The 16,228-nt window shown below is 38.5% G+C and overlaps 1 protein-coding gene across 4 annotated transcripts in view; it reads left to right on the plus strand.

The window, feature by feature from the left end:
• The window catches only part of WWOX (WW domain containing oxidoreductase), a 687,014-nt gene that overhangs the window by 37,785 nt on the left and 633,001 nt on the right, over nucleotides 1-16,228 (plus strand). For 3 of the 4 annotated variants that reach the window (XM_048817033.2, XM_048817032.2, XM_075118433.1), the window contains exon 5: nucleotides 3,689-3,795. In XM_048817033.2, the coding sequence (XP_048672990.1) occupies nucleotides 3,689-3,795 (107 nt within the window). Of the gene's footprint in view, nucleotides 1-3,688; nucleotides 3,796-5,530; nucleotides 10,456-16,228 lie in introns of those variants that run through there. The other variant, XM_048817035.2, reaches the window with a different exon arrangement.

Below are 16,228 nucleotides of genomic sequence, written 5' to 3' on the forward strand. Positions count from 1 at the left end.
AGTTACTGATATGTACTCAACATTGTAATGCAATGTGTATGACTTTTTGCTTGTTTTGATCTCCCTTAATTTCCTGGACCTGATTCAGATTTGTGTATCCTACATGTGAGAGTTGCATTCACAGCTGGTCCCTCCAGTTTCCAGAGGGATTCTGAGGAAATGGCTGGAGGGAACTGTTTCCTTGTCAAAGACAACAGATGGTTACTGAAATGCTGCCTCTTTGTCTTCCTGATGGCCACATGCTTCTCTTGTATTAACATACCTGCTTGTTCTCACCACTCCCCCAGCTCTTCCAACCCCCAAACAAATGTCATAGTCTACCACCTTTGCAACAAACTTATCCACATCACTTATCTGGTATATCCCTAGGACCAGTGCTGAATCCCCATCCATGCATACAGCCCTCTCTTGCCCACTCAGACGCTGCTTCAGTTCTCCTGCACATCTTGCTGGTGCTCCCTTGCTTTTGCCACACTTGGAGCCTGCTTTTCCAGTTCTTGCTTCTGTACTTCCTCCACCGCCAACTCTTGCTCTCCTGCACCTGTTAGTTTCTGCTTCCCACCCTCAGCTCTTCTCCTTACCCAGTCCCTAGGTCAGCCTTCTGGATTCTGCATTTTGTCCCTTGCTGTTTCTGGGGGTGGGATGCTGGTGGGGTAGCGCAGTGTGCGAGGCCCCAGGATGGGCTCTGGTTGTTCAATGAGTAGATTGTAGAGTTGGCCCGTCATTATAAAAACAAGCTATCTTCAGGGTTTATATTTATTCTATAAACGTTGGGTAAAATCCTGGTCCCATTAAAGTCAATGGAAAAATGCCCATAGATGTCAGTAGAGCCAGGATTTCATCTATTCCCTGAGCTGAAATCTGGCATGTAAATAAATGGCTGGAAGACAGTACTGGGGGAGCCATAGCTGTTCTGTCCTCTCTTCCTCTCCCTACTTCTGCTGGCACCGTTGTTACATAGTGGTGATTGTGAAGGTATCTCCTGACCACCTCCTCTTTCGTCTCCTCTCTCTTCTTTGGCTGGCCACGTCTCATTTCTTTCTGCTGCTATAGCCTTCCAGGTCACACGCTGTTGGATAGTTGGATTATGACTTCAAAGGTATGCTTGCTAACGATCCTTTTTCTCCATCTATCTTACTTAAGTGACTCCCGTTATCATAGTATCTGTATGCTTCACAATCTTGAACATGTACTTAACCTCAACACCCCTGTGAGGTAGAGAAGTGCATTTATCCCCATTTTACAGATGAGGAACTGAGGCACAGAGAGACTAAGTGACTTGGCCAAGATCTTACAGAAAATCTGTGGCAGAGCAAGGAATCAAATCCAGGTCTCCAGAGTCCTAGGCTCGGTCCCTAACCACTGGATCATCCTTCTTCTCTACCTCTGTACACTCTCTAGTGTTCACCCTGAACAACTTTTCAGTTATTAAGAATCAAGATTGATTCCTGGTATTGTGCTTTTTTTAAAAGCAGATTTTTTTTTTTTTGTGGGGGATTTAAAGGTGCAATGTTTCTCCATTTTTTGCCTAAATCCTGAATATTGTTATTGGTTTAAGTTAATTTACTGTTGATTGTTATGTTGGTGTGTGCAGGGTAAAATTAGCTAAATTTTAACATGTAACTTTATTATTTCAATTTTAAACTTTGTCAGACTGTTCATATGTTTTATAAGAAGAAACAAGTTATTAACTGAAAATGTGAGAGGTGTGGAGTTAATTATTTTGCACAAAATATGGCACAGGGTAGGCTTGGCTAAGTGCAGCAACATTTAGCTAATTAAACTGGTCATCAGCTCCACACTGCTAGTCTTACAATACAAAAAACATGATTCTCAAGGGTTCAAACCAGATTTTACCAATATGTAGAGCTATTAAAATTAGTACTTTTTTTGTAAAACTACTAGCATATGGCTAGCAAACAATGTTGCAAAACAACACATGCCACGTTCGTTACATTTTAAAATTACCCTGCTGTATGTGCTCAAAAAGGAATTAGGAACAGGGGAAATATCCTCTGCATGTACGGAAGGTACATTCGTGCGCATACAATGAATTTCCAGGTAATTAAAGTTGCTTAGTACAATGAATGGTTTGAAAAGAGATACAGGAAAATTGCTTGGGCTTAAATACCATAAGTATGTAATTGCAGAGAATGGTATACATTTGTCTGGTGTCTGTTGTTTCTATAATCTGTTATACCCTATGTTGTAACTGAATTTCTTTTTGCCCTAGGGCATTTTTGGGAGTGAGGCAGCATAACTTAATATGTTTTTTCCTTGGTAAACAAATTTTAAAAGGAAAACATGAATATGCTTTAAACTACATAAAGCTGGAACAAATAGCCTCCCCTTCTCTGTGGCTTTGTAATATGTTCATCCTCAAATTATTGGGCATTATGATTTGATTCTTTATGTTCTAGTTTTAAGCTTTTCTAATTGGAACTCATTAAGTGCTGTTATGGTGAGTTGCCTCTTTCAGTTAGATGGAAATTTCTCTTTCATTGTTAGTGTTCCATAGCAACAGAACACCCAGTGATCATGCTGAATGCCCCACAAACACAAACCAACTTGCCCCAGGTGGAACCCTAGTTATTGACCCAACCCTGTGCACTTTAAATCAGGCACTCTGCACACTCAAAGGCAGATTCTCAGATGGTGTAAACTAGCATAGGCCCATTTCAGGTAACTGTAATGAGCCAATGGCAGTTAACACCAGCTTGAGGCTGTGTCCCCCAGTGTCATGATACAGGCCCTTAACAAATAGAGGGGAGTGGATGGGGAAGATCAGCAAGGGAGGCACTTCCACTGGCTGGCATCAATCCTGCCGTAAGTGGCCCTCATATCGGTCAATCACAGGCCAGCTCCAGGTGTGTTAAATCCATCCAAGCCTGTAGGCACACCTGGGCCCCTTCTCCTCATCCCTTTCCGTGCTGTCTTGGCAAACATAACAACCTATGCTTCCATTCAAGGCTTGATGCAGCATTTTAAAGAAACAACAAAACTCACCTTTTCTATTAATTGTGGGCAGGAGAGAAATCCATAATTTCAGATGAGTTTATGATCTCAGTTTTGAAGAGAAAATCTGGTCTGAGTTATTATCACCATTAGCACTTATATAGCACTATTGCAATTCTTCGTGTATTGTGGGAGTTAAGGCTGAAATCCTAGCCCCATTGAAGTCAGTGGCAAAGCTCCCATTGCAATCGGTAGGGCCTGGATTTCACCCTAACTGCTAAATCTTCATAACAACTCAGTAAGGTAAGAAGTTGGGCTTCTAGGTACTATGGTAATACAAATAAATAATAGTAATTTTCCTCATTTTATAAATGAAGAAACTGAGGCAGAGGGGTTAAGGTGCTATACTTGTAAGAGCCCATGTGGAGTTTTGCATGCACCTAAATTTTGTGATCCTAAAGTCCTGTGCGCATTTACCTGTATGCAGACTTGACTTGCATATGCATGCCAGGCACAGTTTAAGTACACTCAAGTGTCCGTCACCTTTTTGCATATGTGCCCTTACAAAAACAGACTCAAGTAACTAGAACAGTGGAGATGCATATTAAAGAAATTCCTAAATTCCTGGCTCCATCTCCCTTGAAACATGAGTTTATACCTCTTGCTAGTTTCATGAAGACTCATCTTTCTCTGATTGGAATTTTTGTTTTTTTTAATTTTTATTTTATCATAGGATTTGAAACTGCAAAGTCTCTTGCACTCCATGGTGCCTATGTCATTCTTGCCTGCAGAAATATGTCGAGAGCCAACAAAGCTGTACAATGTATCCTAGAGGAATGGGTAAGGAAACATATTTTTTTGAACGCTTAGCAAATTCTACTATCTTCAAAACAATGTGCCGTGTACGCTGATGAGTTCGTTTTGTGCAGTATATGCTGTTTTATAAATGTTATTTTTCACTTATCAGAATTCAAGAAAACAGCTTTCTTTGTATTGTAATAATCACTTTAGTGCGTAAATGTATTTACAGATGGAACAAAGGAGCTGTGCCATTTTATAATGTGTATGTACGGTTAATTTTAAGCATCATTATACTATGGTTGGAAGGTTATTTTAATGCTAAAAAATTTGAAAGGACTAATGAAGCAAATGCCATTGGTGACAGAGAATTTCATAAGCATTTAAATATGTGCTTAATTATTCTTGAGATTCAGTGTAATGCCCTTGCTCCCTTGGTCACTATTACTTTGAGAGTTCCATAAAATTCTGCCTATAAGGTGTTTCAAGGAAATCATTTTTGTCTCATAAATACTTATTCTCCTTCGAGTACTATCCCTGTTGGGGCTCCACTTCAGGTGTACATGTGCCTCTTAAGCCCTCAATTGGAGATTTTCTGTTAGCATTGTCCATTCGGCCTATATAACCTCGTGACGTGCTTAGAGGGTACATAGGCCTAAGCAGGTAAACTGCCTTCTATTCCTTCTTCGATGCCTGGGCCTGTGACAGAGCTCTAGTGTGTCCAACTCATGCATGCCTCCTGCTAGGTCTATGATATCAGCGGCCTCAGCTTCTCAACTTGGTACCATGGAGGCAAAAGACTCTTCCTCTGGTACTGGTGGAGCAGGGAGATCCCAAAGCATTTTAAAGAAAAACACCACCAGCGGGCCTTAGTACCATCTGTCTCCAAATTGGCACAGTCTATTTCAGACTTACCAATGGTGTCTTCTCACTCTGCTGCATTGGTACTGACAAAATCAAAGTACACACCTTTGGCCCTGGCACCTACACACTCCAAACCAGTGGTACCACCCAAGTCAGCTGCTGTGTTGGTACAGACCCACTTGGTACCGCAGGCATTCAGTTACTTCAGAGACTTGTCAGGTTAGACAAGCTGGAGTCCCCACTGCTTATGGGTCTCTGGTTTACCAGCGCTTCACAGTACCGCAGGATTCTCCACCTGTTTCTACTGGGTCCCCTCCATCAGAGGACATTGAGGATAGTCTCCTCCTTATCCTCTCCGCATAATTGCAGAAACACATACTTTGACAAAGACCTTCAACCACATCATGGCTACCTCCCTCTCTCCCATATGGACCTCTCCAATGGCTATACTGTGATTCTTGGGTGGTGTATCAACAGTAATTGCCAGACCTCTGGATCCACTGCGCCAGGAAATGATGGTCACATGGTCTCCTCCCAACTTCAGAAGACCTTTGAGGAACAGAAGGCTAGGGGGTGGATGAAGAGACTACCCCTCAAATCCCTATTTTGTCCCTCCTTCCAACTTGTAAATGGGCAAATAAGGAATATTATGTTCCCCCCAGAGACTTAGAATTTTTGTTTTCCCATCCCCACCAATTCCCTGGTGGTGGATGCCGTAAATGACTGGGGTGGACAGCATTTTCCCAGGTCGATTCCTTTTATGACAAGGACCAGAAAAGGTTAGAATGTTTTGGATGGAAGGCTTAACTCTTTTGCAACCCTCAGTTTGTGATCTGATACTGATCAGGTGATTGTGGACAAGTATGACTACCTGAATTACAAGTTTGCATCCTTTATTGAATATCTTCCACAGGACCATAGAGAACACTTCTAGGCCAACATTAAGGAGGGTCAACTTTTAGCCAGAACCTCTCTTCAGGTATCCTTGGATGTTGCAAAAATGGACAATATTTGACAGACCTTAAAGACAAGAATGAGAGATGATGAGAATGTGTCAAGGAACTATATGGTGAAGATATTCCTGAAAAGCTCAACTAGAGATGAATGAGGTAAACCTGCCAATAATGGATGAAGAAATCATGGCAGCAATAAAAAGTATGTGAATGGAAAAGCACTATGTTGTGATGGTATACTGGCTGAATTGTTTAAAAGCATAGGGGTTGAAAGTTTGTAAGTCCTGTCAGAGGAATGAAGAATATGCTTGAGACAGCAGAATTTCCAAAAGACGTTACAACCTCACTGTGTAGCCAAATCCCCAAAAAGAACAACTCTATGGATTGTAAAGACTACAGAACAGTCAGTCTAACACTGCATGCCTCTAAGATACTTTTGTGAGCAGAATACAAGGAAAGATTGATAAGGAAATAAGCAAACAATATGGCTTAAAATGTGGAAAGGGCATACTAAATGCCATTATGAACTTGAAGCTCATATTAGAAAGATCAATTGAAATCGAGAAAACCGTATACTTGTTAGGTATACTTTTATTTGGGAAGTCATTCTTCTCATACAAATTACTTAATATATTAAGATCTGTAGGGATTGATGGATACAAACTGAGTAATAAAATAATTTATATTGGAATCAAAAGGCGATTATAATGGGAAATTGAAATGAAAATCTAGTAGGGATCAAGAGAAGAGTTAGGTTTGTATAATATCACTGACTTTACTCAACACTTGTAGCAAGTTTAGATGAAATTAAGCAGAAGAAGGTATTAAGATGAATGGAAAATGGAATAATATTTGCTATGCAGATGACACGGCACTGTTGGCTGATTCAGAAGAAGGTCTGTGCAGTTAGTGGAGATTATATATTCATATGACAAAGAGTATGGTCTATCTAAGGTCATATGTGGACAAGTCAAAAACCATGGTGGCATGCAAGGATCCTAGAAAGACATGCAAGATTATAGTGCATAACATAGCCATACAGTAAGTGAGACGTTTTTGCTACTTAGGAAGCATCAATACAAAAGATGGAAGATCAGATACTGAAGTCAGCACCAGAATAGCAACAGCGAAAGAGACATTCTGGAAGAATAAACACCTGAGGAGAAGGAACATAAATCTGAAGACTAAATTCCAACTCTTAAAACCTTGCATTTGGTCTGTGTTAAATTACAGCTGTGAAACATGGGGATTCAAACAATCAATCTGAAATTATGATGTCATAGAAGAACTTTAAAAATATCATTGATAGAGACATGTAATGAAAAAGTATTGGAGATTATTGGAACTCAGCAAATGCTAGTCAGAAATCTTATGAAAAGAAAGATTTGATTTGCAGGGCACATTGTAAGGGCTTCAGCTGGTGATGCAAGTTTACGGGTACTGGAAGGGAAAATTAATGGATGATGTGATATGCTGGATGAATCAAAAGGACTATTCATCCACTAAGAGATTAGTGGAGGGTCGTATGGAATGTGCTACCGTGATTGCAAACCTCCTTTAGTGGAGATGCCACATAAGAAGAAAAATCATTTCTGGAGCCCAGTTTTTTGAAGAAGGTATTTTGGATTAAAGCTTTCTCTCTCTTGGGCCTGTAAATTCCAAATACTGTATTTTAAGGTTTGTTTTTTCCATAGTCCTAACTGAAATGGAAGCTGCCTGTTTTCTTTGTTGCAATAACACCAGTGGAATATCTAAAGGGCCCACTAGAAGATTGTATTTGTGTTGCTTTTAAATTTGGCTTTAGATTATCTTCCAACATCGCTGGATTTTTGAGTAGTCCCTCTTTTGAATTGGTTTGTTCTCTTTCTAAATGTCCATAAGTAAATGTAATTAAATTATTTCAACAGAAGAGTGAAATGACATGAAATAATGGTGAGTGCCTCTTACATATAATTTGCTTTGCACATTTAATTTAAAAAGTACTTTTCCAGAAGTTATCAAAAGTCAGTGAAAGCAACAATTGTTTTTAGTACGTTGTACAGACAACAAGAGTACCAGACTACTTGTGTAAGTACATATATTACCTCACCGAAAGTTAATGCATTGGTAATTGAATGAAGATTACTGTCTTGGTCAAATTACTTAAAAAAAAACCCACTACATTTATTTACTAACAGTTCTCAAATTCTAATTGTTCAGAATACAATCTCATCTGTAAACTAGGTAGCTGGAGAACCTTCAGTGCATCTTTGTAATGGCTTTGTTGTTTATTGAGAGGCACTAATTAAATTTGATTATTGCACTAATATTGTGGCATTTTGACAGTCCCTCAGATTTATGACTCTGGGAAAATAAACAAATGAAATGCAGGTGCTGGAGCAGAAAGAATAAGTTATTACTGAACTTTAATTACTTGGAGTGTGTAACCAGGAGAGAATTAGTTGGCGAATTACAACATGCTTAAAATTTACATCAAATTGTAAGCAATCTTGAGGAGAATGGGGGTGGGAGAGAGAAAGAGACACAACACAGTTATCCTAAATAAAAGGGGGAAGATAATTTGTAATTTGTAATACTTAAGTAGATAAAACAGCTTTTAAAAATTCACAAATCTAATGGAAATCTAATGTTTTTTTCTCTGAATATTGTCTATGAATATTTTCAATAATTAATTTTATCTGATTTTTGTTGGAGACACTGCATGTGTGATAATTTTAGAAATTTATACTACTGCTTATGATACTCATATAAAAGTCACAAATGTACCATTATAACAACAAACTTAGTGTGTTTACAAGAGTAGCAAATAAGACACAAACACTTGTAACAGATCTAAGGTTTTAGAAAAATGTTTGAGAAATAGTGTGATTAAAGATTTGTATCACACAACTCAGTCAACCTGTGGAACTCATTGTCAGGGGATGTTGTGAAGGCCAAAATTGTAACGGAGTTAAAAAAGAAATAAATAAATTCATGGAGGATAGGTTCATCAATAGCTATTAGTCAAGATGATCAGGGACACAACCCCATGCTCTCTGTGTCCATGTGCCTCTGACTTCCTGATGCTGGGACTGGACGACAGGGCATGGATCACTGTTCTCTTCATTCCGTCTGATACATCTGGTATCATCCACTGTTGGAAGACAGGATGCTGGGCTATATGGATGATTCATCTGACATAGTGTCACCATTCTTATGTTCTTTTGATACGAATGCATATTTGGGCAGAGTTAAGGTTGTGTGTTCTTCCTTAAGATTCACATTTCTTACTTTGAGTATTTCCCTTTGCAGCCTTTACAGTCTGTTTAATGTAGGGCCAAATACTAAGAGGTCCTGAGCACTTACAACTTCTAATGAACCTGAGAAGTATTCTGCTTATTTTAAAGTAATCAGGAATGTTTAACTACCCGGAACATGATTAAAGAAACAAATATTTTTGTTTAAAGTTTTGATTCTCTTGTATTGACTTGTTATGTATGTATTGCATATCTAAACTTTCTATGGGAAAAATATAATTCTTGTTTAAAAAAATGTGAAGACCTATTATGATACAGAATTCAAAGAAGTAAGTTATGAAGTACAGTATGATTAAATGAATTTATGAGAACAACCTGAGTAAAGCCCTTAACTTCTGGTGTGTTTGATTTATGAGATCATCATCAATAGTGCCATAAAATGTAGGTTCCATTAGTATTAGTAGAGAGCTAGCTTTTTTTGTTGGTGTTAGTTTTGTTACTACAAAAGAATCAGTTATTGTAACACAAAAATCAGCTTTAGATTATCTCTTTTTAGTTAATGTTGCAATTCAGATATAAAAGTAAGCTTAAAAAAAAATCATGTGGACTGAAAAAAACTTGATCTAAAGGATTTGAGGATAATACTGATGATATCCAGGAAAACAAGGTTCGTCAGATCAGCAGTTGCATGCACTGTAAATTAAAAAACCACAGGGGATGACTTGGCTGGTTGTTGAAGACCAATGTAGAAAACCATGAATGTTCTGCTATTTATGTCCAAAATGCTATTTTGTGAGGACTTGGATACCAACTCTGCAATGATCACACTTGAAAACTTGTCAGCTACATTAGGGAACGGTAACTGCATAACATTTAATGTTGTACTTGCGGTATTCTACTTACTTCCTATAGTAAAGTATAGTGAAGTTTAGATAGTACTGCAAATACAGAAATAATTGTCTTATCTGGATACCTAAAGCAACAACTTTTCAAGTGTGGCCATTGTAGCTTTTCTTTTTTAAAACCAAAAGATAAAAAACCAACAACCCCAAACCCACTCACATTTGACGGAATAGTAGTGGAGTATGTTGGTATGGACTGAGAGATATATTGTAAAGGAATCAAACCAAAGACAGACATTTGTTGCTTTATAGTAGATGTCTTGAAAATGAAGTTGCCCATGCACGATAAAGCTCAATGTCAGTTTAAAACTGAGTTTGATAATTTCTTACTCAGAAGAAAGGAAATTGGAATTTTAGAGCTATAATTAATTTTAATCATACATTGTCAAACAAATCTCTCCTTGAGTAGTGGAAAGGCCCTAAAGCAGCCAAGAAAGAATATCAATACTTTGCAAAGGAGGAATGATTGTTCCAATTCGCAGCTTAATTGACTTTAAAGCTTAATGAAAAACACTACGGTGCTGTTAGTACACATAGTTGCTCTGATGAACATTGAAATCTATGCTCCAGAAAGAGGAGTTAGGGAGCTTTTTATATTGTATTATTGATGCATTTTTCTAACTGAGTGTAAGCATAACAGTTGGGCAGAGCTACATAGCTCCAGATGTTAACTATATTCTCAAGAAAATTCTTCAAAATGTGGATGAATAAAATATCGTGCAGCCTTTTGTGTTGAGAAACTTACATGTATTTATTCCTATCAGATTTCAGTCTTTTAAGCAGATATTAAAAATAAATGTAACGTTTATTTTTTCTTAACAAAAAGTCTAAAGAAATGTTTCTTTTACTTTTTTCAATATTAAGACAACAGTTACTTCAAATAAAGATTAAATTATTGGCAAACTTAAATTTCTGTTACATGAAGACGCTTGTAAGGTATAGATGTAACAAGAGTAGATAAAACATCTAACTCAGAACAGCAAGATAAGTTTGACACTTGCCTCCATCCTTTTCTCAAAGTATTGTCTACCTGGGGGTAACGCCTATAAAGAATGATTGAATGACAGACACTTGCTGATTAAATTATTGTGATTGAAATTAAAACCTGATCTTTAAGGCTTGGCTCTCCAACTGTTACCCAACAGAAATATAGGAAGACAGGAAGCAAGCTGTATGCCCAGGCTTTGTGCATGTGTCCCATTTGTGAGGAATGCATGCAGCACTTTTCATGCAATCTATACATTAGCCTAGTTTTTCAAGGAAAAGGGACTACTCTGCCAGTTAGTGAGCCTCAGATGTTGATTTGGTTCTGTGAATTGAATATGTACGTTGAAAAGAAATGTTACCTCTATCAAGCAAAAATTCTTGTGCGGCCTTCAGCATCTTGACACCTGTGGATGTTAATCTTGATCTAGAAGATAAAACTCTTGTGACTAGGGTGACCAGTTTTCAGAGTAACAGCCGTGTTAGTCTGTATTCGCAAAAAGAGAAGGAGTACTTGTGGCTCAAGCTGTAGCTCACGAAAGCTTATGCTCAAATAAATTGGTTAGTCTCTAAGGTGCCACAAGTACTCCTTCTCTTTTTAGGGTGACCAGATGTCTTGATTTTATAGGACAGTCCTGATATTCGGGGCTTTGCCTTATATAGGTGCCTATTACCCCCTGTCATAAATATAAAGGGAAGGGTAAACCCCTTTGAAATCCCTCCTGGCCAGGGGAAAGCTCCTCTCACCTGTAAAGGGTTAAGAAGCTAAAGGTAACCTCGCTGGCACCTGACCAAAATGACCAATGAGGAGACAAGATACTTTCAAAAGCTGGGAGGAGGGAGAGAAACAAAGGGTCTGTCTGTCTGTAGTCTTCTTAGTCGGGGATAGACCAGGAATGGAGTCTTAGAACTTTTAGTAAGTAATCTAGCTAGGTATGTGTTAGATGATGATTTCTTTAAATGGCTGAGAAAAGAATTGTGCTGAATAGAATAACTATTTCTGTCTGTGTATCTTTTTTGTAACTTAAGGTTTTGCCTAGAGGGGTTCTCTATGTTTTTGAATCTAATTACCCTGTAAGATATCTACCATCCTGATTTTACAGGGGGGATTTCTTCATTTCTATTTACTTCTATTTTTATTAAAAGTCTTCTTGTAAGAAACTGAATGCTTTTTCATTGTTCTCAGATCCAAGGGTTTGGGTCTGTGGTCACCTATGCAAATTGGTGAGGCTTTTTATCCAACATTTCCCAGGAAAGGGGGGGTGCAAGTGTTGGGAGGATTGTTCATTGTTCTTAAGATCCAAGGGTCTGGGTCTGTAGTCACCTAGGCAAATTGGTGAGGCTTTTTACCAAACCTTGTCCAGGAAGTGGGGTGCAAGGTTTTGGGAAGTATTTTGGGGGGAAGGACGCGTCCAAACAGCTCTTCCCCAGTAACCAGTATTAGTTTGGTGGTGGTAGCGGCCAGTCCAAGGACAACGGGTGGAATATTTTGTACCTTGGGGAAGTTTTGACCTAAGCTGGTAAAGATAAGCTTAGGAGGTTTTTCATGCAGGTCCCCACATCTGTACCCGAGAGTTCAGAGTGGGGGAGGAACCTTGACACCCTCCCACCCCCATCCTGATTTTTCACACTAGCTATGTGGTCACCCTACTTACGACCCATTGTGTGCTACGTCATTGAGCTTCTGTTTTACCCCAAGAATGCCATAAAACCTATACAGTTGTTTTCCTTACCATAGTCCTATGTATAGGATGCCTGTATTAGGAACAATCCACTAAAAATGCTCTAAGTCCTCTGACATGCTCAATTGCGAAAGGGCTCCTTGTGGCTGATTAGCAGTAAGCTATAGAGGTCAGTCATGGATATGAAATAGACTGCTTCTGAAAGCACAGGTAGTTAGTAAAAAGAATTTGGTAGCTGGGGAGAGGCAGCTGATTTGTGGGTACTGTGGGAAGTAGTTGCAACTAAGAATCATTAACTGTTGGGTTCCACAAAATGGCACCAAATGGCACTTTTGTTACATATCTTCTGGCAAACTTTATAATGAATAAAAACTCTCAAAGTAAAATGTTCAAAAAACGAGTATAGGTATTTCAGGTTATTTGACTGCAGAGTAAACTCATTCCTATTAAAATATGAGTTCAGAGGACTGTGGCATCATTTTTGTAATGAGGTATTGCATTGTTACAGAATATGTCATACTCTGTGTTAGAGTACATGCCATCATATTGTAAAATATACTGCTAGTTTTACTACATTGTATCAGTATGGGGGAGGCCTGTTTCTTCAGTGCTCTGAATCTGGCAAACAAGCTGAAGGCTGCAGATAAAGATAGGGAAAAGGGAGAGGATAACTAACAACACATAAGCTTTTTACTTTTTAAAGGCCTGATCCTACTCTCCTTTAAGTTAAAAATCTTTCAGTTGATTTTAGTGCGAGTTAGATGAGAACTGATGTTACTAATGCAATTCTGGCTGAGGCTGGTAATAATAAAATGTCATAACCATCTGAGAGCTGGCTGTGAGCTGGTGAAATGAATTGATTCTCAGTCCAGTTCCTAGTAGCATCTATATTAGTATGTGGTCTATACCACTGACCCTTCCAGTGTTGAGGGACATAGAGCGTGTGGTTGTGGGGGCTGCTAGTAAAGCCATCTTCCAAGTACAGCTTGTAAATAAATTGTTATGTAGTGATACCCAAGACTCTGAATAGCATTCAAATGTGTTTGCAGCTCTAAGAAAAAATAAGGTTCAAATATACTGTAACACAGCCTGCTAATGGAGGAGCAAATTAGCTGCAGTTTTTGAACTTCTGAAGTAATTGATAGGCTTTAGCATTCTAAATTGTATTATGTTTTTGGTATTATATATTGGTAATGCAGCTACCCATGCTGATGTTTCTCAGCCTGTCATAGCAACTGGTCTTGATAGATTTCTGCAGTGATAACATCTCTACATTCTTCTTGCCAGGCACACACCTTTTTAACAGCAACGAATTTAGTAACTGACAATAGCAAGAGGGGTTGTTTTTTTTTGTAATGATTTGAAAGAAATTTATATGTAAAAGCAAATGGATGAATTAAAAACATTAAATAGCATCACCACCATCCACATGGATGAATTGTTGAGATCTATTTTTTTCTTGCACTATAAACATATGGCATGAATTTGCTGCTCTCATTACAGATGCTGAGAGAAGGGAAAGACAAATATTTATATTACATTCATGTTTTACAGTAAAAACACTGTTCAGTTTGTTTATACAGTTCCACTGTTACAGTTTTTATGGTTGGTAATGAAACCACTGTAAAACAGAGTCTGAATTATATAGCAGATGTGTTAAGGCCCTTGCATTCAGAAAGATGCCCAACATTGAATAGTTATCATTTCTATAGAATCAATCTACTGACTACAGCTGAACTATTTCAGACCTTTGTCGACATGTACAGTTAGCCTTGTACCATTATTGTAGTAAAGATGTAGTTTTATTATCCAAATACATTGATATTTTACAAGAATAACATTTTATGAACTATAAAGCAGACTTCTAGTCACTGTGAGTGGGTGCGGGAGGCTTTAAAGGATTTGGTAGGCATTTTCCAGTCATTTAAGACCTCATATGGCTTCCATTTTCATTAAACATTATGAATGCATTCCAAATGTTTAATTAATATAACATCTTCCTCTTTATTCACTTTAATTTCTTGCCACGGTTATGAGAACTTGGAAGTGTTTTGATTCTTTTTCAGTTGATAAAGAACTGTTATTCCAAAGAATGTGTGCGCTAAATACATGAATTAGTAAAAACAAAAAATATTTCTTAAAAGTTAGTTTTTCACTGTGTTTATGTATTTGAAAGTATCAGTAGAAAATATCTAGTCAGTTACCTTTCCACTAATACCCTTTTTATACAATCTACCTACAGCCAAAAATATACACTGTTGATTTCAGATTTATAGAAGTTATTAATATTATTTCTATAGTGCCAGAGGTTTGCCTGGTACTGTAAAGACAAACCCTGTAGAAACAGCTTATGTTCCTGCCCAAAAGCGTTTACTATCTCAGTTCTAGATGCTACAAGCACTTATTGCTAAATGTAGTGCTTCCTATCATGAGTGGTCACACTGGCTCCAGTTGCACTGTTCATGGTAGCGAGCACTGTGCTTAGTGTTAAATGGTATCAGTACTTGGCCCTTATTCGGTAAACAAAAGGTTAGGAAAAGAAATGGGGTCTGCATTTTTTAGTTCAGTTTCTTGTAGTTCCAAGGCTTTTTGTCAAAACTTATCAGAGATCACTGCAGAAATGGTTTAGCAGTGGCTGGCAAGCTGAAAGAAGAGCATAAAAGGGGACTTTGAAGAATTTGAAGTGGCTAGGCACAGTGGAGGGCGGGATTGTTCCCTGCATAAGAAATAGTATTCAGAATGGCTGGTGATGTGAGTGGTTGAAGCAGAGAGCCCTTTATAAGGTGGGAAGACTTGGGTGAGGGAATAGTATGATCTTTGGGAAGAGAAAAAGGAAGGGGCAGCACAGGGAAGAACACTGAAGCTGAGGATGAGAAGTGTCCTGTGGAAAGAAACAGGAAGTGTGTTGGAAGGGTTTTAGCAGAGAGGAAGAATGATTGAAATGGTGGCAAAGGAAAATAGTTGTGGGTGGGGTAGGTTGACTGGATTAGTAAAAGGGGCAGAGATGATGGGTAGGGAGATTCGACTGCGGTGGTTGCAATAGTCCTAGTGGAAGAAATGAGGGTGTGATTCTCACAACAGTAGGGGGTGCTAGTTCCAAACCAAATGTACCCCAGGACCAAGTGTACTCTAAGATAGTCTCCTGAACAGAAGGGTGAATTCTGGGCATATCTGCCTTATGCCTTCTTCATCCATGTGTGACCTCTGGGAAATATAGGCAAAAGAAAGCAGGGGGTTCATTCTGAAAGGAACACCGAGCACTCCCTTCCAAAATGTCCAAGAGAGCCAACCTGCAGCATCCTGTCAGTTTGAATTTCACAAAGCCCTGCTGACCTATGAAGGCACCAGCCTGTTTTGTGTCCTAATGGAGGTATATCTAGTCAGGTTCAGAAGGTGTTATTTCCCTGAAATGGTCAGCGTCCCTCTTAATTGTGAAGGGGTATCCAACGATTTTGTCCCACCTGGTGTCTTTCTGCCAAGGTCAGCAAAAATATCCCATTGCATTCTGGGCTTTTCACATGCAGTGCACAGAAGGAAGTTAGTAGGGTGACAATAGAAGGAGATTCACCTTGGTAGTTTTAATAACATCTTGACTAAGGGATAGTCCAGAATAGTAAATTCTGCCTTGGTCTCCTGCTGTAATTTTGGATTTCTAGGTTACTCTACACTGTATGTCAACCTCTAACTGCTCTAGCCATAATCCCATTGCCAACTAATGAAAACAAAAGTGCTGTTCCATGGCTGTGAAGTTAGTGTTATATTTAATTAGTGTAAAATACAGCTTTTCATATAATAGCGTGTACATTTTTAACCTGCCATAATATTGTAATTGGAACCAAATCATCTGAAGTTGT

The sequence above is a fragment of the Caretta caretta genome, chromosome 12 (assembly GCF_965140235.1).
Source record: "Caretta caretta isolate rCarCar2 chromosome 12, rCarCar1.hap1, whole genome shotgun sequence".
Lineage (NCBI taxonomy): Eukaryota > Metazoa > Chordata > Testudines > Cheloniidae > Caretta > Caretta caretta.